Raw genomic sequence first — 25,032 nt, 5'->3', positions numbered from 1 at the left:
ACTAGATGTGCGTTGGGGTCGAAGTAAAGCTGGTCACACAAGATTTTTACAACTTTCCACATTGACACAAGTGAGGTGGATGGAGGAATCGTCCCTGCTATGCTGTTGTATTCTGACAGTGAAGACTGCTCCTCAGTCAGAATATACTGGTCAACTGCAACTCTGATCGATCAGAAACTTTCCAACAAGCCTGTTTGTGAAATGTTGATCTTTAGATCAACTTCTCACAAATGGGAACAGCCATGGATGGATTGAAAGATTGATCCCTGGATTTCGATCAGTCTATGGCCAGCTTAATTTTTCATTGCATTGAAACAAACATCTGCATTGCATTACCATGAATTGTGGTAATGTGTTATAATGGAACCTCTGTCTGTTTTTTTATTTCCTGGTCTTGGTTGAATGTCCTGCATTGCAGTTTAGCTGCTTTCAGAGTCATTGTAGGGTGGCACAATATAAGGGTGCCTTGAAAGGTTCTCCACTGGAGACGTGAGCCCAATGCCATGTAGCCACCATGTTGGCACTTACATGACAGTAAATGGGCCTGGTGATCTGCTACTCGGACCTGAGTGCTGTATTCTGGGAGATAGATGAGAAGGTCACATGTTCCCTAATAACTGGATAGTACCATGAACTTCCAAGGAGCTGTGATGGAGCAATGAAGTAGTGGGAGGCCGAATTGTTATTTTGAACCTTTCGCATTACCCTCCGTGGGTTCAGAATGGTCTTCTTAAAAGAAAAGTAGGGCCAAAGCTCTTTTGGCCATACTTCTCTTGTGGGTCACAGGAGTGCACTTTTATGACCTGTATTCAGCCAACAGGAGGCTAAAGTCCGTTGTTAGCTGATATCACTCTGTCAGTCCAGGCTCTGGAGTTACTTTAATATTGGGATCCATCCTGATGCCTGGACCAGTGAGTGCTGGAGGGGCAGAGAGCCGGATACTGACAGTCACCGGCTCTCTACTCACTGGAGACTGAGAACTGAGTGATTAGCAGTCTTTGATCATTCAGTTTTCAGTCTTGGAGGCAACAGAGGACTGATGCAGCATCAGATTGATGCTGCATCCACCTAGGTGTGTATGTATGTTTGTTTTTTTACTTGCCAGACTTCTCTTTTAAGTACACCTTGACTGGTATTCATGCATTTGCTAAGTTTCTTCATACTAATCCTGTGTTTTGGTCTTTACAGGTGATCTTGCTGGGGAGGATTGGTGTCTTGGAGGACAGATCACTTCCACCAAAATAAAGATGGAGGTTCCTATGCAGGAAAACCCAGGTCTCGCCCCTTCGGTCACCTTGACGGCTAATGCAATGACCGCACCTCTTGAAGTAGATGTAGTGCCACAGCTGCCTGAGTCAGACCAGGTAGGAACTGTGTGTGTGTGGGATCAGTGGTGCGTCAGTCTCCTCTACTTCACTTCTTTAGTTTCACTAAGCTGAAGCCTGATTTGATGGTTAACTGAGTACTGCACATCATTGTTGGTCTTACCACCGACTTATTGAATGACTCTCTATGAGTATAACTGTATGTGAATGGTCAGAATATGACACTTCTAATAGCATAGTCTGGGATAATAGACAAAGAATTCAGATAGACAAAGATGTAATGAGTATGAGATCAGTTTATGGAATTAGCTTCTCTCTAGCAGAGGTTCTAGGAAGTGGTAACATCTGTTCTGTTGTTTGTTTGCAGATGAAGCCCCTGAGTCCCAAATCTCTGCCCCAAATTAAGCTGGAGCCGCACGAAGTGGACCAATTCCTCAACCTCTGTCCCAAAGAGCGTAAGTGTCTCCCAAACACAGGGCATTACGCCAAGAACAACAAAACATACAGTAAAGCAAAATAGTGAGCACTGCAACATATTGAAGCATTGATTAATGCATATTAAAAAACAAAATAAATTAAAATTTGTGCAACAGGCATGTTTGTACCTTATGGGATTCTTAGTCTCAGGATTTTCTTTTTTTAAGGGTCACAAAACCCAAGGTTCAGTTCAAATCAGGTAATGAATATCAGGTTTGCTTTAGTGTACACTCATTTACATAGTCTTTATATAGTTATTTCGGGCTTGATATATACAGTATATATATATATGTTCTATATATACACACACACTATATTGCCAGATGTATTGGGACGCCTGCCTTTACACGCACATGAACTTTAATGGCATCCCAGTCTTAGTCCGTAGGGTTCAATATTGAGTTGGCCCACCCTTTGCAGCTTTCTCCTCTGTGAAGGCTGTCCAAAAGTTTAGGAGTGTGTCTGTGGGAATGTTTGACCATTCTTCCAGAAGCGCATTTGTGAGGTCCGGCACTGATGTCAGATGAAAAGGCCTGGCTCACAGTCTCCGCTCGAATTCATCCCAAAGGTGTTCTATCGGGTTGAGGTCAGGACTCTGTGCAGGCCAGTCAAGTTCCTCCACCCCAAACTCACTCACCATGTCTTTATGGACCTTGCTTTGTGCACTGGTGTGCAGTCATGTTGGAACAAGAAGGGGCCATCCCCAAACTGTTCCCCAAAGTTGGGAGCATGAAATTGTTCAAATGTCTTTTGTGCTGATGCCTTAAGAGCTCCCTTCACTGGAACTAAGGGGCCAAGCCCAACCCCTAAAAAACAACCCCACAACATAATCCCCCCTCCACCAAACTTTACACTTGGCACAATGTAGTCAGGCAAGTACCGTTCTCCTGGCCACCGCCAAACTCAGACACATTCATCGGATTGCCAGACAGAGAAGTGTGATTCATCACTCCAGAGAACACGTCTCCACTCCTGTAGAGTCCAGTGGCGGCGTGCTTTACACCATTGCATCCGATGCTTTGTATTGCACTCGGTGATGTAAGGCTTAGATGCAGCTGCTTGGCCATGGAAACCCATTCCATGAAGCTCTCTACACACTGTGGTTGTGCTAATGTTATATGTTATTCCTCTGATATATACAATATGTGATATACTGTACAATGTTCTTTTTCTTTCTGGAAAATGTCTTTATGAAAATGTAATAGAACAGATTAAACATAAATCAGAGAAATGAATTACAGGTGTATCAGGACAAAAGTCACAGTCTGTTTTCTTTATAAAACAGTCACAGCCTGAGTAGAAAAGCCTGTACACACCAGCAAGGTGTAGAGAAGGACCCTTGCTCTCTGTGTGGAAGCAATGGTCTCTCTGCAGAGCTCCGACACTCCCTGCTGAGACAGGACTATAGTTGTCCAATACACAAGTACCCATTGGTATTATTGAGGTAATAAGAGCACTATCATTTCTTCTTAATTTTACTTGATTATAAATCCTTATATTAAAATAAATAAATAAATTGCAAGGAGGAGCTCCCTTTAGTGGTGGCCAGGAGATACTGTTGCAGAAGGAGACGGTATAAAGAGATGGCTATAAGGCTTGAAGGGTGTCTAAAACTCCTGTGTAACGGCATATTCGGTATCACTTAAAGTTAACTTTTTAAGCAAGCTGAAGGGACCAGTAAAACTAATAGATAAGTACTGAAAGAACATTTATTTTTGCCTTTTAGGAAATTATCTTTAAACAATAATTCCAGGTATGAATATTTTTACATAGTTACATTAGTCCAGCTTGGACCAATGTAAATATGTATATAATATACCTGTGAGATCTCCCTAGAAGCTAGAAATCACTGTAGTAGACACCGAGTGGCTGCCCTGCGGCTTACTGAATACAGGAGGTCAGCCGCAGGGCATAGACATTTTCTCAATTAATCTAAAGCATTATCTGATTGGAAAAGGTGGAGAGTGTGATGTCTTTACATCTCATCCAGTCAGAGAAAACTTTGCATTCATTGAGAAAATGCAAAATAATCTCTCAATGGCCGACTTCCTGATTTCAGAATGTAACATTACAGCCACTCGGCAGTGGACCCAGAAACTAGTGGAAAGCTCTGTAGTAGCAGTGTCTACCACCTCTTCTAGAGGGATCCCACAGGTATGCTCCAAACTGGATCAATGTGACAATGCAAAAAATCCATACCTGGAATTCTTCTTTAAGTTGTATATAAATCTAGCTGTCAATAAATTTTGCTAACTCCAACAACTACAATTCAGGGGCATAATTAGGAATCATGGGCAAAATTTGGGCACTTTCCCACAATGCACTAAAACGCACTGCCCCTTTGCAGATGTGTGGTGGTGCCATTCATGTTCGACTTGTGCCAAAACACATGGTACTGCAGTTCCATAACTTTTAGTGGAGTGATTTTTAAACTGTCAGGACTTTTTTTGTGCATTTCACTAATTAAAATTAATGATGTGCCCTAAATGCAATTTTTGGGAATGCGCAAAAAAAGCTGTCCTGTGTCACATCTGTGAGATGTGAACGGAGCCTTAAAGCGGAGTTCCACTCACCCTGTCAAAAAATAAAAGTCAGCAGCTACAAAACTGTAGCTGCTGACTTTTAAAAAACAGACATTTACCTGTCCCTCGGTCCCGTGGTGTGTCCCCCGCAGGCCGTTTCACTGGCCGTCCTGTATTCCAGGAGACCGGCATCTTCAGTGTGGGCACCCGGCTGTGATAGCTTGCGGCTTCACAGCCTAGTACCCACTGCGCATGCACGAGTAGCACTGCGCTTCATGAATGGTCCTGTAGTCTTCTGGGACCTCGCATGTGTCCCAAAAGACTACAGGGAGGGAGGGAGGACACCTTCCGTTTCCAATCGCCTAGGCGATCGGACTGGAAGTGGGAGCAGGTACCTGTCAAATTCGGGTAACCACCCCCAAAGGTGCCAATCCTTAATGGGGAGTGGGGGAGCAGTCCTTAAAGCGGAACTTCCCCTTTTGGGTGAAACTCCACTTTAAGTTCTGGCTGCAGCTCTTTTTTTAACAGAAGCTTCACAGTTAAATTTATATGTAACATTTCCATAATAGGGCCCCTCCTACCATGGGCCCCAGAGCAGCCACCAGGGCTACTATGGCTTTGTTACACCACTGCAATTTAACTGTTGTCATTGAAAAATATTTTTCTATTTTTTAGAGGCGTCATCAGACACATTGCAGCTGCCCCCTACTCCTCCCAGCAGCCATGGGAGTGATTCTGAAGGAGGCCAGAGCCCCAGCCGGTCCCTCCCACCCTCCAGTCCTGTCCAATCACAGTCCGGGAGCAAAGTGACAGCTCGCAGCCCCTCAGCACTCTCGAATTCCCCTCTTCTGACTGCTCCACATGTAAGTACATTTTATTTTCTTTGCAGTGTATGGTACACACATATGAAAGGTCTTCCGCAGGTTGTACAGGCCAGTTATGTATCACAGTGCTTTAAGGAGGCTGATGTTAGGAGCAGGGTTTTATGGCTCCTTTAGTTTCAGGGTGGAGGAAATAGGTTACGTAAATCGGAAGTGTATTTTGCAGCCCTGAACATGCGTATTGTGTGCAGCAAAACTGGAAGTAATCATGAGTATCATTTTGCAAAAGATAGTATGCCCTGCACTACTGAGCCTCAAACGTGGTGTTGAAGTGAACCTAAAATTAGATATAGTTTTCATGTTCTCTATGTAAGTGTGACACTTCCAGGTATTCGCTCTCCGAGAAACCACAGTAACAATGCCTTCATCTGCTTTTCTCTCTAGATTGACAGCCTTGTTCGGGCATCATTCAGGGTCACAATTTACTTTTTGGACTGAGATCACAGCTGAAAGATGACATAGGGCTTTATTTTACTAAAGCTGGATTGTGAAAAATCAGGTTCACTTCCGCATAGAAAGCAATTGCCTTCTAACCTCCGCTTTTTCAATTAAGATTTGGCAATAAAACCTGGAAACTGATTGGTTTCTATACAGAAGTGAGCCTGATTTTTCACTCTTCAGCTTTAGTAAATAAACCCCATAGTCTTATAAATGCTGGTGCCTGTGCAGTTCTTAGATGTGTTCACAAATGTCTGACATAGATCAGCTCCTGCTGCAACCTCTCAATGTTAAAATGTTGCTGTCTGATTTTTGGGGGAGAGGAGACGGAGCAAATGCTTAATCCTTCTTGCAGCAGACTGATGATATTATCTCAGTCTAGACAAAGTCACTGGACTGTAGCTAAAGAAGACATTTTAATGGAAAAGGGTGGGGATTTTCTTTACTAAAGGAACATAGAATGTTCACTTAGCAAAGGGAATGTTCACTTAGTTTAACCACCTCCCGTCCGGCCGTTGTATATAAACGGCCGGACTGTGGCACTGCAGGGTCGGGTGGCTGTTTATAAACGGCCTCCCCACACCCTGCTTGTGTGCGTTCCCTGGGAGCGTGCAGCACCACGATCCAGTGCCCGCTGTGTCCTCCGGACACAGTGAAACACCGATCGTCGGACGGGACCTCTGTAAGAGGTCCCGATCATGTGATCACTAATTGGCCAATCAGTGATCACATGCAAAGTAGCAAGCAAGATGTCACTTCTGACATCATTGCTTACTGCGTGTGAAATATGTGAATGATCACAGAGGTCACATGGTACAAGGCTATCCACAACAGCCTTGTACCATGTGACAAGCTGTGACCAATCACAGCTCACTCAGTAGTTCTCAATGACTGCAAGAATGCAGACAGAGAGAAAGAGAAATGATTGCTTTTACATCCTATATGGGTGTAAAAGCAATCAGTGTAAAAAAAAAAAAAATCTTCATCACCCCCCACAAGTAGTACAGTGTCACCATGGTGACACTGTACTGCTAGGGTGACAGTATGTAAAAAAAAAACTATAAATAATATTAAAAAAAAAAAATAAAAATGTTTAAAAATTATAATTTTTGGGTATAAACTAATTTGGCTTATTTTTTTTTTTACTAAAAAGATAACGGAATAAATTTTGGCCAAGATTTATGATGAAATATTATTTATTTGCTAAATGTTATAAGAAAAACACTTTTTTTCAAAATTTTTGGACTTTTCATTTACATAGCAAAAAAAATAAAAATCCCAGCGGTGAATAAATACCACCAAAATAAATCGGTCTGAAAAAAATGGTAAAAAATGCATATGGGTACAGTGTTGCATGACCGCACAATTGTCATTCAAAGTGTGATAGCTCTAAATACGATGAAGTCATGTTCACTTTGAAAGTCCAATCTTGTGCTAGGAAAATTAGAAAAAAAAATTCAGGATGTTTTCTTGCAGATGATCGGATGATTGAAATGAACACAGTTTCATCTCATTGAATAAGCTTGGTCAGGGCTGTGGAAATTTTAAAAAAAAACTACTTGTCCAGGGACTAAATCAGTGTCTCAGTCTACTTGTCCCTCATGCCACTCGTCCTGATAAAAAAACATAAATTTTAACCAAAACCATATTTAAATCTGCTGTAAGTAATGTTTGGGGCCTTTAAAAACAAAAGGGGCTTTATGGTAAATTAAACATTTAATATTTTTAACATTGCGCTGTATATCTCCTTCTCCCCTCCCTGCCTCTCTCCAGCACAACACCCGGGGACTAGCAGGGAGGAGTGAGACCTTGCAGTGTAATGAGCACCGATTGTGTGCTCTTCAGGAAAGGGGAGTGTCGGGCTTATCCTTTATCCATTTAGCTGCCAGAGCTGTTTTTGCGTTATTTTCACATGTTTAAAAAATAATTTAAGGTCTGAAGATTACACAAAACCCCCAAAAGTTATATATTTTCTAAAAGCAGAGACCCTAGAGAATAAAATAGCGGTAGTTTCATTTTTTATGTCAAACGATATTATCACAAAAGTCTAGGAAATGCAAAATTTCAGTCAAAAATACACTTAAGTTAATTTTAGGGCACAAAAAACAATAAATTATCCAATTTTTTTGTAAAATATAAAAGATGAGGTTGCATCGAGTAAATAAATATCCAACTTGTCAAACCTTAAATTTGTGTTCACTCGTGAAATGGCAACAAACTTTATTACCCTATATTTTCTACAGGTGACACTTTTAAAACCCCTTATAGGTGATCAGTATAGTGTTACAGAGGAGGTCTAGTGCTAGAATTATTGCTCTCATTCTGGCGTGTGCGGCGATATGTGACGTGTATTGCAATCAACGTTTCATGTGCAGGCACTAGAGCGTGTGCTTTTTTGTTTGTGCCTGTATATATATGGGGGTGGGGGGGCCTTGAAAATTTTGGGAAGGGGGGGTTTATGCTTGGGTGTAACTTCCATTTAAAAAAAAAAGTTTTTTCTACTTAATTTTTTTTTTTAAACATTGGGGACAAAAAGCCCCCTATGTGATTATTTTTTGGGTGGCAGGTTCTCTTTTTTGAGACATCCAGGGTCTAAAAGACTCTGCATGTCTCCCCTGTGCTCCACTGAATGTAATGCAGTGCACATTGCACCGCATTACATTCTTTCCCGGGAAAGATCGGGAGTGTGTCAAACAGGGACCCGGAAGTGACGTCACATGACTTCCAGGTCAGGAGAAGAAGGGAAGGGGAGCGGATGTGTCCGCTCTCCTCCCTCCCCTATAGCACATCCCGCCGGCGCACAGTCCCGGACCCGCAGGTGGGCAAGCGGAGCCCGGGACATATAGCGGGCAGGGGGGAGAGGCTGACACTGTGGCCTGTGTGGAAGCAATCGGATGCCACCCGAATGCTTCCACCTGACAGGTGCTTGCCCGCAGCAGGGCTAAAAGACAAACTACCTGCCCAGCTCCCAGAACTACATGTCCCAGGCATCGGGCGATAAGAATTGCACATCCCTGTTAGTGAACATTTACCATGTTAGGTGGACAGTCTGTAATCCTTTAGTAAACATGTAAGCCCCCCTGTAGCATATACTTCATTGCCATTCTCTTCAAAGCACCACGGAATATGTTAGCACATTGGCGACAAATAATATTAGTAGATTTATCCAAGCTAATATCAGGTTGCTGAGATCTTGAGAGAGAATGCCCTGGATGGAGAATTCTGTCAATACTAGACCGTGTTATACAGAGCTCTGGAAAAAAAGGCTTGCAGTGGAAAACTGGCAGTAGGAAGCTCATGGTCATTTGATGACTCAATGTACAGCCTTTTCTCCCCCATACTGGCTCTGAGAACACAATTGTCCTATTCATCAGTGACTCACACTTACTCCAGCGGCTGGGCATAGATAGCATTTTCTCCCTGCAGAGTTTCTTAGAACCGAACTATGGACAAAAATCACATTTTAACTGTGTATTGTGCATAAATTCTCTTTCTCAATGGTGTCCTTAAACACATCTTCCTAAGTCATACTGCTATCCAGTCCAACAAACTCCATTTCCACCTTCTTAATGAGTTAAGAAATACCTTGAGACATCTCCCCCATGAGTCTCTAATAATTTTAATATTCATTTCCTTTTAACACATCTCATTGTAATTCTTTGCAGAAGCTTCAAGGAACAGGACCCCTAATCCTCACCGAGGAAGAGAAGAGGACCCTTATAGCGGAGGGATACCCCATCCCCACCAAACTGCCCCTCTCTAAGGCTGAAGAAAAAGCTCTGAAGAAAATCCGCCGGAAGATTAAGAACAAGGTCAATGAAATCCCGATCTTTGTAAATAGTATTTATTAGCATATGTGTTTTCTATTGTCTGATCAAGAAGTCCGGACTAATGATATCTATGCATAAACTTGCTCCCACCCCCATTCCAGCCCGATGTGATCTATCCTGCAAATCAAAGATATGTATATTTACCTAATCTAAGGGTGCTCTGGTCTGGTCAGGGACAATGGCTGCAGTGCCTGGGCAGTGACCTCACCCACAGACTTACTATGGGGCATCCATTGTCCACTGTCTCTCCCTGGAGCCAGCTCTGGGAGCTGATCACATGACGTGTATCAGGTTTTTGGGTTTACCAGATATGTTTGAGAGTATCGGGGCAAGAAAGTCATTTTGTATTTAATGGAAGTCACAATGTCTGCATCTAATATTACTTGCAGTGAGATAACATTAATATCTGTTTATCTCTGCAGATCTCAGCCCAGGAAAGTCGAAGAAAGAAAAAAGAATACATGGACAGCTTGGAAAAGAGGTAATTGGCATGCAGTAATTTGTACTATATCAAGTTTATAAAGTTTGTTTCTGGGCAAAATTTTGAAAAAAAAAGTTTAGTACATTTCTGCAATAACCACATTTCCCCGTGTTTTTTTCTCATTAAAAAGTGCTGTAAGTACAGAAAAATACCTGATGAAATCCATTGATCTCCTAACTTCCTATAGTGAGCTAACAGAGCAGTACCTCTGCAGTACTGAAATCCAAAGCAACATTGTTTGCCAATGCTGAACTTTAGAACATTTCTCCCCCTCTCCTCACCTTCATAACAGAAAGGGGGTGTTTTGTAGTCCAGCAGGGAGAACTCAAGGATTTCAGTGCAGCAGAGGTTATGCTCTATCTCTACAGTTTTCTCTACATCTATGAGTACACATGGATTGAAAATCAGCCAATTCAGCAGGGACCAGCCGAATGTTCGTTCTGTATGTGCCTGGTCCTCTCTGTTCAACAGAAGTCGATTGGTAGATCAACTTCTGTCGAGTGAAAATGTTGGAACACTTTAACTTGATCAGCTGCTGCAGCCATCGTACAGTGCTGATCGTTGTGTTCTGACAGTGGAGGAGTCCCCACTGCCAGAATACAATAGCACAGCAGAGAGGAGTCCTCCATAAACCTCATTTGTGTTGATGGGGAATCCATTTTTGGGGGTTGTTTTTCAGCCTGCCAGCTGAGAGGAAAAATGAATACCGAGCTTAAAGAATATGGAAAACCAACATTTCATATTCCTGATATATGCCTGTTGCACCATATACTTGAAAAAGTATCCTGTTCTCTTTGTATTGTTTCCTGTGTGTGAAATCCCTGATGTTCCTGCCAGTCCTTCAGCTTTCCTATTAAAACTGACCACACTAAGCATGAGAACATACTGTGGTCAATTCTCTTGCTATGCTGGGAACTCAGTGTGCTCTCTTCCATAGATCAGGCCCCCTGCACAGCTATTCCCTGGGAAGTTCAGAGTGCTGCTGTTTCTCTTCCCCCAACTCTCTGTTCTCAGCTCCATAAGGAGCTTAGAGGGTATGTGATAAATCGTGAAAAAAGGTGTGGATATAATGTTTTTTGTATGTATACACAAATGTTTTGCCTTTCAGTTCTGTTTTAAACTGAATGGGTTGTTTTACAAGGTGAGGGTTTACATATAACTCACTGGATTTGTAGCAGGTTGACAGGTATTTTTCTGTTCTTGCAGCATTATTTTTTAAAAAGACAAAATAGGGGGAAATGCGTTGTGGAGATGTACTGAATATACATATTTTTTTCCCTAAACATACACCTAGGGCTAGTTATTAGATGCAGTTCAATGCGCTTTTTTTCTGCATGAAAAATGAATGCAGTGTTTTCCATGTATGATTTATTTATTTCAGGTACTTTTCTAGCAGTATCAATTTATGCAGCGCTTTACACACACACACATAGTACATTCACATCGGTTTCTAACCCTCAAGGGGCATTCAATCTAAAGTCTGTAACTAACACTCATACACATACTAGGGCCAATTTAGACAGGATCCAATTAACCTACCAGCATGTCTTTGGAGTGTGGGAGGAAACCAGTGTACCCGTAGGAAACCCGCACAGGGAGAACATGCAAACTCCAGTCAGGTGGTGCCATGGTTGGGATATGAATACAAAGACCCTAGTACTGCCAGGCAGACATGCTAACCATTTAGCCACTGTGCTGCCCCACATGTATTCCAATGGCCATAGTTCACACCAGTGCAGTCAGTTCCAGTCAGTTTCCGGTTCAGAAAAAAAATGTGGAACATGCTGCATTTTTTTCTGCACAGAACTGTACTGGAACATGGCAGACCCATTTTTGATTCCCTTTTTCAGCTCTCTTCACCACTGTGTGAACAGAACACAAACTGAAGCCCTAATAGGTCGCTGTTAGAGCTTTTATGACATCATTTGGACCTAGTGACTGTAATGTATCTCCCTCTGACTGATCTCTCTGTTGTGTCCACAGGGTGGAAAATTGTTCTTCAGAAAACAGCGATTTGCGTAAGAAAGTGGAAGTTCTAGAAACGGCTAACAGGTAAGATAACTCTTCCTTTTCTCTGATAATAATCGTGCGGGTAGAATTCTGTGTCCCTATCGCTGCATTATGGTATGTTCACTGCTTGTGAAATGCTGCAAGCAGTTTTCTAATTGGGTGTTATGCCATGTAACACAAGTATCACGAGTAACACAAGTATAGTATTTAGGGAAAGACTGGTCCTGGTCTATACATTAACTACAGATGATGCTTTTATGGTAGTGTAATGGTGCCCCCTAGTGTCCAAACTTGGTATTCTGAACATATTGTGCTGTAGTTATTAGAAATCACTTTCAGAGCTTGTTAAGATTGCATTGTCTTCAGAAGAGTATTTAGCTCAAAGTATCTGCACAGATAGCGTTTTGCTTGGAAAACCTAAAGAAAACAGGAAGATGCAGATATTATTTGGTCTAGCGCTAAACCCCCCCCCCCCGAGTCAAAAAGCATGAACATCCTGCCAGGTGGCTGAAAAGTGATCCATACTGTATACAGATCCATTACAGGTATGGGTTGTAGTACCATATAGAAGCACATGTTGCATGTGCTGTGGTTCCATTTATTTTGAATAGCATCCAGACACACATGTTCCAGTGAGCTGCATAACACAACAACACACTAGAGTGTCTTACGTTACAACTTTTATTGCTCGTCTGATTGTCAGGGCGTTTGGGTGCGTTGGCAGACCATTGATTTAAATTGACTACCCTAACGCAATGCATGTTAATGCATAGTATAGCATGTTATAGCACAGCAAGAAACAATTCATTAAATTGTACTTTAGTAGATAGATTTTGTAGAGGTTTAAAGACTTTACTAGACTTTTTGTTGCTGAAATTGTAAATGTAAATTGGGCATATTTTGGTATGAGTCTGTATGACCCAATGCACTCAATACAGCTGAAACACATTCAAAAATGGGTGCTGCAGTTACAGAAAAAATGGTTGGCACCGTGCAACCAAGCAGAACAAAGCATTGGCATCACCAGCACCCCAAACGTATTCAAAACACAGGGACATTTCTCGACAAATTTGTGATGTGATGCAAGGAACATTATTGTATCACACATTTGTGGCAATAATTATCCCTGCGTTTTGCCTAACTTTGGTATGTTGGTGATGCCACTGCTTTATTGGGCATAGTTTGGACATATTGCACCATTTTTCTCAGCCATCTGTCTGTTCTCTGCCATCTTTTAATACTTCAGTATCAGAATTACATTGTAAGCTCTCACAAGCAGGGCATGCCTAACCCACCTGTATTGTAACTATACTGTCTCCCTTTATTTTGTAATGTATTGCATTAACTGGTGGATAGTGTGTCAGTTCTGTATTATCCCCTTTTGCACACTGCTGCCTAAAAGCTCATCTTTTCTAGATATACAAGTGTCTTTTTTACTAATCTAAATTTAACCCATTATTTTCACACACACATAAAAAAGTACAGACATCTGAGTTGCCTGTCAGTATTTTTTATTTTTTTTGCATATGTGAGCAAATATGCACATAAACTATTAACTTGATTGTTAAAATTCCATTCTGAGAGATAATATGTGCAAAATAAACACAAGCAATTTCGGGAAGGAATGCCTAAACATCAGTACTGTGTCCAAGTACCCCAATAATAATATCTATGTGAAGGCTTTTAGAAATTGGAAAACGATAGGTGATTACTAAGTTATTAAGGGCTGCGATGATGTGATGCAATAGCAATAAGCCCCTCTGTAACTAAAGTCTGTTTTCAGATCTGACCTGCCTTTTAATGCTCCTCAATGTTATCTTTCTTCCACAGGACCCTCTTGCAGCAGCTGCAGCGTCTCCAGGCCATGGTAGCTGGCAAAGTTAACCGCTCATACAAAGCAGCGAGCACCCAAACTGGTACCTGCCTTATGGTGAGTATCAGTCCTAACACCCATTGTATAAATTCCAGTCCAAAGTCACTCTACCTCCTTTCCACCATGCCTTATGTTCATGATGTTGGTCATTTCTGTTTAAAGGAAAACGTCACTATTGTTAAAAAACTGATACATGTGGAACTCTCACACAAGCCCAAACACATGTAGGGGGCCCGGCGTCATGAGGGGCCCAGCCGCCAGGGCCATTTTTAACGCACAGGCACCACACTAAGTGCATGGGGGCCTCTGCAGTTTCAGACACTCTGTGAACATGGAGGAGCTGTCATTAATAATGACAGCTCCACTGGTAAATACAAACTGCATGTGCACAGTTTACTAGCTGTTCCTTATCAGCTGAACTAGGAATGTGGCATGGCATGTGGGGGGGGGGGGCAGATCCTGTGGTACAGTGAACTCCTACAGTGAACGGTAAAGTTGGGACAGAAGTGACAGCTGCAGAGATAAAGAGAGCTTGGAGGAGGTGCAGGCTCTGCTGTACTCTCCCCACTCCAGTTCCTCCCTCTTGTCAGAACAGTGCTGTATTATACATTACTGCACCCTTAACTGTACCCTCCGGCCCTGTACTGTATCTTCTTGCTTGCCTTGTACTGTAGCCTCCTGCCTTCTCTGTACTGTACCCTCTTGCCTGCCTTGTACTGTACCCTCCTGCCTGCCCCATACTGTGCCCCCTGCCCGCTCTGTACTGTCCCCTCCTGCCTGTCCTTGCTGTTTCCCACCTGCCTGTTCTGTGCTGTGCTGTCCTGAACTCCCCCCCCCCCCCCCGTACTGTGCCCTCCTGTGTTTCTGGCAGGATCGCCAGGTAAAAATAAAAGCCCCAAAAAGGAAAACTAATGCTGCCACAACATTTAAGAACTGTTAAGATTCATTATATTGTTCTTTAGTTTAGATTTTCAGCCCTATGCTATACAGAAATAGAATCCAAAGAACAGAGGTATACCGCTCAGGCAAACAATCCAGCTCAATCCACAACATGTGCAGGCTCTGGCTCACCACCACACACGATGCAATAGGAAGAAGGGTCAGCCGCACACCGGAGGATACATGAATATAGTGTATATTAACGCGTTTACCACGATCGCGTGCTTAATCATAACCCATATGATTAAGCATGAGATCGTGTGAAACGCGTTAACAAGTCCTGTATTCATGTCCTGGTGTTTTGTGTCCTATGGATCAATAAATATACACGATATTCATCTATCCTCCGGTGTGCAGTTGACCCTTCTTCCTATACAGAAATAGAAGACAGATGGTGCACTCACTGTACATTTTTTCATTTTAAATCCAAGTGAGGGCAAATGCCAACAATGCCTCTAAGATTTTTAAGGGGGATGTACTTACCCATAGGCCTTTATAATAAAATACATCAGCTTCACATGAATCCAAAATTAAAAAAAAAACAAAAAAAACAAAATCGGTGAGTGTTTTCCGTGTGGGTGTTTGTAGATGGAACTTGGACCATGCTGGAACCCAGCATTTCGTGACATGTGCTCTTTCCACCATTGTGATCAAGAGAACTATGCTTCTCAGTATTCAATCTGAGGGCAGTGCGATTTTTTATTTTTTTTTCCCACCCACCCTAAAAAATGTATTTAAATTTCCTGTCCAACCAAGACAATAGTACTGTATTCGTAGGCCGGATTCAATTCAAAATTCTCATCTTCCTGCTCCTGAAATTCACTCTCTTTCCAAAAGTCTGCAGTGAGCTAAGATATGTCATCACACGGGACATTTATGTTCTGTTCTATCCACCTTATATCACTGCGTTGTCTCTAGATTGCTTACTTCATTCGGACTACTAGCCCCTCTTCCTCATTGCATGCCCACTATATACGGAGGCATTCTCTTGCAATTCACAAGCTAGAAAAACGGATAAGATTGATCTATTCAGCTCGCAGCAAGTCACAAGGAATTCTGACAAGAAAAACAGTTACATTTATGTACTAATGCAACACAACATCTAAAGACTGGCAAGCTGCAGTATATTCCATTTTTGTATTGGGTTCCTTGGGATATCCTGGATTACAAGTTGTACACTGTAGGAGCTAATATTTGCAAACTAGAGTAAAGTGTCTGTGCTGGCACTGGGAAGCCGACTCCAGATGTCGGTTTTTTTAAATGGAATCTCATTGGTTACTTTTGGGCCACAGGTTTCTTTCCTGCGGTTTTTAAAATTGTCCTTCATTGTGTTTCAGCCAGATTAGTTCCGAGTTGTGGGTATGTTTCAGCTTCTTTAGAGCACCTAGAATAGCCTGAATGGAACAACTGAGCCATTTTAACCTTTGCTTTGTTTAAAGGATCTATTTACGTTCCTTTTCTCCCTGTGGCATCTATTACACTGTTTATCCATTTATCTAAACCTTTCTAAATATAATGAAACTAGATCTTCCCAGGTCCTGGTTTCATTGTGCTTAGTCGCACCATAATTAGAACACGTCCTTGGTGAAGTCCTCCTCTCGTACACACAAAATGATGGTGACTTTTTTTCATCAGGACGCAGACGTAGAAAAATAAAATGTTTGCAGACTAACGAATTTTCCTTTAACTTTGGTACTTTTACTGCCCTTTGATTACCCAGGAAAAAGTAAAATGCTCACCTAACTAACCCCTTCCCAGCAGGAGATCACCCACTTTTTACTGCCTCTCGATTACCCATGTAATGGATGACATGCAGTTGTAGGGGTCGATCAGTGACTGCTACCCCTCTCAGCCAGTCCTTCCACTGGCTTTTGGTCACCCATTGAGTAACCTTCAAAATACTAACAACAACATACAAAGCCATCCACAACTGTGCCCCCCCAGCTACACCACTAACCTTTTCTCAAAATACCAACCAAATCATTCTTTTTGTTTTTCTGCCTGCTCTCTAGTTCCCTCCCCACTACCTCCCATGCTCCCCTCCAGGACTTCTCCTGAGCCTCTCCCATCCTTCGGAACTCCCTACCGCAATCTGTCTATTGCCTACTCTGTCTATTGCCTACTCTGTCCACTTATAGGAGATTCCTGAAAACCCTTCTCTATAGAGAAGCCTGTCCCACCTCCACTTAACAGCTGTACTTTTATTATCTCCATCAGCTTCTCCCCCACAGTTGTTATGTTTTGTATCACCCGACCCTTCCTTTTAGATTGTAAGCTTTAACTAGCAGGGCCATTTTACTCCTTATTCCTTTTATTGAATTGTATTGTAACTGTACTGTTTGCCCTAATGCTGTAAAGCGCTGCAGAAACTGTTGCCGCTATATAAATCCTTTATTATAATAATGATGTTGTGACCAACTTAATTTGGATTGGCAAATTTGACCGGTAACACCATCTATAAAAAGACTCGCTCATCGAAGTCAATGGGTCTGCGTTGCATTACAAAACCCAGCTTTGACTGGAAAAGGCATTCAAAAGATGGCAGAATTGCTTCTTGAAAGCATGAAAGCTGCTGGTCTACTGTCCTCTGAAAAGAGTTGCACTGTGGATCACTTTTTATAGGGATGGTAGAGAATGCCTCCCTCTAAACAAGGCCTAAAGGTTAGCATGTGACTCACACACCTTCTCCCATGTGACAGCACTTAGTACCTCCTAATTGACCCTAATTGTGTAAGTTTCAACTAAGAAGTTTGGAGGTTACACAGGACTTTCTCTAGCCCCAGTGTGAGAACATAGCAATGCTGGGGCAAGAAAAGGTGAAAATATGCTGCTGGGAAGGGCGATAGGGGAGTTAAGTGACTCCCTTACTTTGCCCTTAATGGGCAAAAAAGAGAGTCACTTTAAAGTAAATGTCAGGGCAAAATCAAAAAAGAAAAGCCTATTTAGTTCATATCTGCAATACATTCACATTTTTACTTGTTTTGTCTCTGCAAGGACAGAAACCCAGCTCTTGTTTTGCCTGAAATTCTGTGAGCTAACTTCCTGTAGTGACTGACAACTGCCTCTGCTGCACTAAAATCCTAAGCAGTGTTTTCCGCCCTCTCCCGATGGACTACAGAACATCCCCCATATGTTATAGAAATGAGGAAAGGGGAGATGTTCTGTAGTCCAGCAGAGGAGATCTGGGAAGTGCTGACAACACTGCTTGGGATTTCAGCGCAGAAGAGGCATCTTTGTCACTTCAGACAGGAAATTGGGAGCTCACTGAATTTCTGGCTGAATGGACAGTTATTTTCCTATATTTACATTGCTTTTAAAAATACATAATATGGGGAAATGTGTATGTACAGTATTACAGAATTTTTTTTTTTTATTTTGCCCACACCTGGCCATGAAACAGCTTTTGATTCAATTGTCCAATTACTTTCCCTTGAAAAAGGGGGGATGGCTATTCTCTGTAATTCCTAAACCGTTCCTCCAATTTGGATGTACATGCCCTCAAATTAAACCTGAGTGTGTGCACTTTCAGCCAATATCTATTATATAACTATAGCTTGAATATGTTTTGGTAAATACCTGAAAAACTAAAATTGTGCCTGTGTCCAAATATATACAGTAGCTTGTTTTAAGTCTCTCTCTTGTGTTCCCTCAGGTGGTGGTTTTGTGCTTTGCCGTCATATTTGGAAGCTTCACACAGACCTTTGACCCCTACCCATCAGCTACCAAGACAGTGCAGGAACCAAGCAGACATTCAGCATCAGAATCATATGCAGCATCAATAGGTATGTCTGACCTAATAACCCTTTCCCACCTGCAGCCCCTAGTGGTGCCCCAAAATGAAAATTCTGGTGCTGAAACCAAAAACGAAAATTCAGGATGCAGTTGGCCGAAAACCAAAACTGAAATAGGCAGTTTTAAAAAATTTATATATATTTTTTGGAAAAAAATACACTTTGATTAAAAAAAAAAAATCCACTATATATACACCCCCATTTTTTTGTAAAATATGAAAGAGGATGTTACAGCGTGTAAATAGACACCCAACATGTTGCGCTTTAAAATTGCGCACGCTCATGGAATGGCGTCAAACTACGGCACTTAAAAATTTCCATGGGTGACGCTTTAAAAATGTCTACAGGTTAGCAGTGAAAAGTTACAGAGGAGGTCTAGTGCTAGAATTATTGCTCTTGCTCCAACGTTCGTGGCAATAACTCACATGTGTGAACACCGTTTACATTTGTGGGTGCGGCCTACATATGAGTTCACCACTATGTGCGAGCACGGGGGGGACAGGGGCACTTTAAACTTCTTTTTTTTTTTATTTAATTTTTTTTTTTTTACACTGTCCCTTTAAATAAAATAATCACTTTTATTCCTATCACAAGGAATGCATGCACCCCTTGTGATAGAAATAATTAGTGACAGGTCCTCTTTATGGAGAGATATGGGGTCAATAAGACCCCACATATCTCCTCTACAATGTAAAGCATTAGATCAAAAAAAGCATTGATCTAGTGCTTTAAAAAAAAATGGCACCAGACCAGAAGTGACATCGCTCCAGTCCTCCAGGGGCATAGAGATGAGTAGAGGCCATCTTTCCTTCACTAATCTCTATGCCCAGCGCCGGGATAATTAAGTGGTTTCTCAGGTAAGGCTGAGAAATACCGTGTGGCGGCCGATGGTGGCAGCGGCGAGGGAGCGGGTTTTTTTTCGGCACCTGTATTGGTGCTTTTTTTCATATCAGCCAACGAATAACGGGTGTTTTCGAACAAAATGTTTCAGCCATCAAAATTTCAGTGCACCCCTAGCAGTCCCTAAATTGATATTCCCCTGCTACATGTCCTATATGAACTACTGCCAATACTGCACTATAACTGACAACACTGGTTTCATGCTAACGACTAAGGAACCGTTCTACCATTGGTTACTGATAATGTGATCACGATGACAGCAAATCTTAGCAATCACATGGGTTTGTTTACAAAATAAACCTTCCAGCTCAGTTGCCATTGTGCCCTGCATAGAAAGAGGCACATTGGCAGCAGCAGATGGCAGATTGCAGCTGTTAAACTGGTGTACGCACTATAAAAATGTATTTTAAAAAGTTCTGAAAAAAATATTATAACATGTTGAGTTTAAATTGCATTTAAAAGAACATTTTTAACTGCTTATATTTAAAAAAAAATAAGAAAAAAATAAAAGCCAAGAATGTTTTTAAAGTTTAACTCCAGGCTAAGTCGCATTATAGTCAAGCTAGCCAAAGCTGCTAAAGTTTGGTCCAATGGTCATGTCAAAGGGCTAATGTGTAGGAATACGGCAAAGTGCTTTCAGTGCAGGTTACTGACAGCCTTGTTGTTCTGTTAGTGCGTTCTAGGAATCTCCTGATCTTCGAGGAGCATCATGGCTGGGAAGAACTGCACAGCTCTGCAGTGACTGTTGATTCACATGACGCCTGGGACAGGAGTGCAGAGATCATCTCTCAGCATCACAAAGCAGCAATAGAGGAGATCAGCCGATCCCAAGAGAAATCTTACACCCTATCCAATGACAGCCGAGATGGCATAGTACGGCACAGGTGAGACTTGATGGATTGCCTTCATTTTGTGTAAAGGTTTTAGGTGGCATAGGAATGTTTTAGGTATTGGTTGCGTTTAGCACAGCTGGAATGGACCTGCTAAATGCTGCTGCATGGGCACTGTCATTGATGACCTTCTGAAAATGCCAGTTGCCAGGCTACCAAACTGGCTTAAAGTAAACATGCCCTTTGCCCATTCAGGAGAAAACAGCAGATTTGATTTAAACCCCTATTCCTAGCAGCATATAATTACCGTTCCTTAGCTTCTTCCTTATCTTCTCTACTGCTCTATTTAGCGCCAGGAGCAAAAGAAAACACTAGAGCAATACTTCCAGGTATGAACGAGCATGTGACTCATTCCATGTGACAGCCATGGTCCAATCAGTGTTATTGTTGGGGAGTTTAAAACAATGTGTAACCTACAACTTCAGCAACTAACAGCCTAGACAGGACCTTATTTTTCTTTCCTCTGGAGTGGCTGGAGAACAAAAGGTTGCTGTGGGGAGGACTGTATTAAAGTAAACTGCTTTGTCCTGTGTGGACAAAGCACAGATTCTGTCACCTACAAATAAATAAAGCTGCTAGCGGTATAAGGTGCTCTTCCTATTGGCCATTCAGGTGGTCTAGCATAGTGATGGACCTGTAAGAATGTGTGAGGGCTGGGAGGGAGCAAGCACACTTTGACTCTACCTGAAAGTGCTATAACTTTGCCTGTTCACAACGGCACAACATCAGAATCCCCAGGTATGCAGTGGTCACTCTTAGGCAGTGGAAGATGGTGGCCCTTTATGGTGTAGTATTCTCCATAAAAAAAAAAAAAAAAAAGAGAAAAGATGTAGAGAGGTTGTCTTGCATTTGAAAAGGTCACATGACACCATGTAGTTGGGCCTGTGGAGAATATTTGTCTCCAAACAGATCTCTTATCTTGGCCGGTGGTCATACTTGGTGCAATGGGGATCAGGAGGGGGAACCAAATCTTAGTCTCTCGCAAATGGGTGGCATTAGGAATGGTTAAAATGATGTACAAGCCCAATAGATTTGGGTCACAGAGTTTACTTTAGAAGTAAGACTTCATTAGCCAGTACATTATTGTGGAACATATTTGTCTATTTGGACTTTTGACTATACCAGGTACAGTAACTATCATAAGCAGAATGAAAACTTAGTCCAACAGAAGGGTTCAATGAATGATCCTTCTTTTCTTTTTTTCAGGTATACTTCGGATTTCGGACAGAATGAGACAAAAGTAATAGAACTCGACAGGCGAGTGAATGCTACTTCCTAATGGATGATCCTTATCCACCTTTTCTTTCCACAATCCACTCTTCCCAAACCCTTGCAGCCACCCCTCAAGTTCCCACACAGACCCAGCCTTTTCGGACTAAACCCTGTTTGATGGGTGACATAGGTCGGGACCCAAGACTTGACATTGGCGGATAATCTACAATTGTAGCAAGCAAGACTTTGAAGGTACCTCTGGACCTTCTGTATGCCTCCAGCAAAATCCTCAAAGTGGAACCATTTCAGTGGTTTTTTTCTTTTTTTTTTTTTTAAAGGACTCGGAAGAGAGACATCTATATTTTAATAAATTATATATTCCATGTCTGTTCCGTTTACCCCTCCAAAAATAAAAAAAGGCAAGCTAAGGCAACCTGGATATTTCAAAGCCAGATAGTTAATTATAGATAAAAATATGAAATAAGTTATGCTGTATTTTTATATAATGATGTTGCCTTATATAAAGACCAGGAAACAATCGAACAGGAATATAGAAGGGAATAGATGAAACAAAAGAACAGAATTCCTAAATTTTAAAGGGAAAACTCCAAGCTAAACGCAATATTTAATCCAAATATGCAAGACGAATAGTTTTTTTCTTTTGATTCATTGAGTGGAGAACATAACAATTAAACGTTGGAAATTATGGGTCTACAGGAGGAACTATAGCCTGTCTCAGAGAAGTTTTCAGACAGGATAACAGCCGTTACACATAATGCAATCCCAGCCTATGGGGAATGCTTCTCCCTTTAACAAGCAGAAAGTTTGTTTCAGTTTAGGAGAGCTAAATTTTAAATGGTGTGCAAAGGGGCACTGCTTCTGTAGCTTACAATTCAAAAAGAGAAATTCAAATTTCTCTTTTTGAAATTTACAATTCAAAAAGAAAAACAAGTTCCCTACACCTGATATTATGGACGTTGATGATGATTTTATGTGACTACATTTGTCCTTTAGTAAACAGCCTAAAAAAGGAAAACATGGTAAAATTCAGGGTTTATAGCCTGTAATAACCTGGAAGCAGTGCCTTTACAGCTGATCTGGAACTAAATGTCCCTGCAGACAATACAATATGATATTGGGGGGAGTAGAAGTTCCATAGCCATAACTCCAATCTGCCCCAAGTCCCACGTCCACGTAGTCTTTGCCCTGTGTCTCTCAGTGCCTTAAATACTGATCCTTCTGAACATGCCTGGCTATTGTTTTAATTGTCATCTATCCTTCTGTAGGCATAGCTAGCCCTACTGTTAATACACTTCTTCAGATTATGGTCTAAAGGGTCAGTGCAAATAAAACTGATATTTCAGTGGGTTGAGTCACTTATTTTTTGCTTGTGACATCTCTGAATGTGAGTTCCCACTTCCACCCTCATGTCAGGGCCATTATAAGGGTGGCTTACTATTTGTGTACAATTTCACATTTATAGTTTGTACAAAAAAACAATAGGAGCACTAAGGCTCCTCTTATAAAAAGGCCAATTTTGGACAAAAAGTATCAATTTTGGATGTTCTAGTCCTTGAAAAGTTCATACTATTTGTTTAAACAATCATGCCCCTAAAGTCTACTTCCTGATCATGCAGCCACCTAAATGTCCCTCCTGCTGTTGTAAATAGTATTTATTAGTTATATTTGCTATGTTCCCTTTATCATGAAGCCCCTATGAGGATAACAGGTCCTGCTATCTTTCCATAACAGATGCCTTTTTACTAGCTCAGCATTAAAAATGTAAGTGTATTAAACGCTCAGGCCCATTTAAAAAAAGGAGATGTAGTTGCCTAGTTTAGGTCAAAATTCCATGACACTTTACAAGCCAGTGGCTGGCCAGTGGCTTGCTGAAAATTTTGGAATTTATGATCTATTACTGCTAGAAAACATGACACTTACGTGATAAGGCAACATGCGAAGTGCAAGAAACCATAGCAACCAATCAGAGGTTGCTGCAAAAGTCCTAACAATGCTGAAGGTTCTCCATTTGCCATGTTGTAAGGCCAAGATGCCACCAAAGAGTATGAGACAATGAATTCTGGTTGGTTCATTACTGTAGCCTTATGGGAATTATTATCAACCTTACTAGAATCTACATGGCTAGTATTTGTTTTTGCACATTGTTGCTCATGGCACTGCTTTATTTTATAGATAATCCTTTTATTGGGAAAGATTCCTCACCTTTTTTCAGTTTCCATGTCAGCATTTGGCAATTTAAACTTCTGTGCAATTTTACTACTTTAATACAATGGACCGTACATCTTGGATCTGGCGCTGTAAAGGGTTACATTGTTGTTCCTTTTTTTTTGCTTCTCTGTTTTGGTATAATATTTTTTATAAAACATAAAATGGAAAAAACCTGAATAAAAAAATAGCTGTATACTTGATCGGAAGTGGTTATTGTTTTGGTTCTTTTGGCAAAGGGGCAATGTTTACATCTAATGAGCGTTCCAACTCTGTCCAAATCTTTCCATTATGGGCAAAAGTGTTCCTGTTTTGTTTAGCCTTTTGTATGGGTTTAAAGTGTATGCCTGGGCAAAATTAATACGCGTGTGTGTGTATGTATGTGTGTATATATACAGTTGTGTTCAAAATAATAGCAGTCATACATCACTAACCTGATCAATCACTGTTTTTGGTAGAAATGATATTTCTACATGGCAAATAATTTACTAGCAGGTGTAGTAGAGTAATAGAAATCCAACAGACCCAACACTCATGACATGCATGCTGCTGATTCTGTATAATTGAATCACTAATTGAAAGGGGCATGTTCAAAATAATAGCAGTGTGGAGTTCTATTAGTGAGGTCATTCATTCTTTGAAAAACAGGTGGCAATTATTGCCCTTATTTAAGGAAGGAAGGCAGCAAATGTTGTACATGCTGGTTACAGTGCATTTCTCTCTGAAATTCTGAGGAAAATGGGTCATTCCAGACATTGTTCAGAAGAACAGCGTACCTTGATTAAAAAGTTGATTGGAGAGGGGAAAACATATAAAGAAGTGCAGAAAATGATAGGCTGCTCAGCTAAAATGATCGCAAATGCTTTAAAATGGCAACCAAAACCTGAAAGACGTGGAAGAAAGGAAAAAACTACCATTCGAATGGATAGAAGAATAGCCAAAATGGCAAGGACTCAGCCAACAATCAGCTCCAGGAAGATAAAAGAAGGTCTAAAGTTACCTGTGAGTACTGTTACAATTAGAAGACGCCTATGTGAAGCCAAGCTATCTGCAAGAAGCCCCCGCAAAGTCCCACTGTTGAAAAAAAGACATGTGCTGAAGAGGTTACAATTTGCCAAAGAGCACATTGACTGGCCTAAAGAGAAATGGCGCAACATTTTGTGGACTGATGAAAGTAAGATTGTTCTTTTTGGGTCTAGTGGCCGGAGACAGTTTTTCAGATGACCCCCAAACACTG

At 41.4% G+C, this 25,032-nt stretch overlaps 1 protein-coding gene across 2 annotated transcripts in view; it reads left to right on the top strand.

Annotated features, from left to right (window-relative positions):
- The window catches only part of CREB3L2 (cAMP responsive element binding protein 3 like 2), a 97,395-nt gene extending 73,397 nt beyond the window's left edge, over positions 1–23,998 (top strand). For both annotated transcript variants that reach the window (XM_089680695.1, XM_089680696.1), the window contains exons 3-12: positions 1,189–1,364; positions 1,693–1,780; positions 5,000–5,187; positions 9,309–9,455; positions 9,896–9,954; positions 11,938–12,006; positions 13,795–13,894; positions 18,429–18,558; positions 20,141–20,351; positions 21,564–23,998. In XM_089680695.1, the coding sequence (XP_089536821.1) occupies positions 1,189–1,364; positions 1,693–1,780; positions 5,000–5,187; positions 9,309–9,455; positions 9,896–9,954; positions 11,938–12,006; positions 13,795–13,894; positions 18,429–18,558; positions 20,141–20,351; positions 21,564–21,636 (1,241 nt within the window). In that variant the 3' untranslated portion in view covers positions 21,637–23,998. The remainder of the gene's footprint in view (positions 1–1,188; positions 1,365–1,692; positions 1,781–4,999; positions 5,188–9,308; positions 9,456–9,895; positions 9,955–11,937; positions 12,007–13,794; positions 13,895–18,428; positions 18,559–20,140; positions 20,352–21,563) is intronic.
- The last annotated feature ends 1,034 nt before the right edge of the window (positions 23,999–25,032 follow it).

Source organism: Staurois parvus, unplaced genomic scaffold, assembly GCF_062004578.1.
Source record: "Staurois parvus isolate SC_StPar_1 unplaced genomic scaffold, SC_StPar_1.0 ptg000249l, whole genome shotgun sequence".
Classification (NCBI taxonomy): Eukaryota; Metazoa; Chordata; class Amphibia; order Anura; family Ranidae; genus Staurois; species Staurois parvus.
The sequence above is the reverse complement of the archived record's forward strand: the minus strand, read 5'-3'. Positions and strand labels throughout refer to the sequence as shown.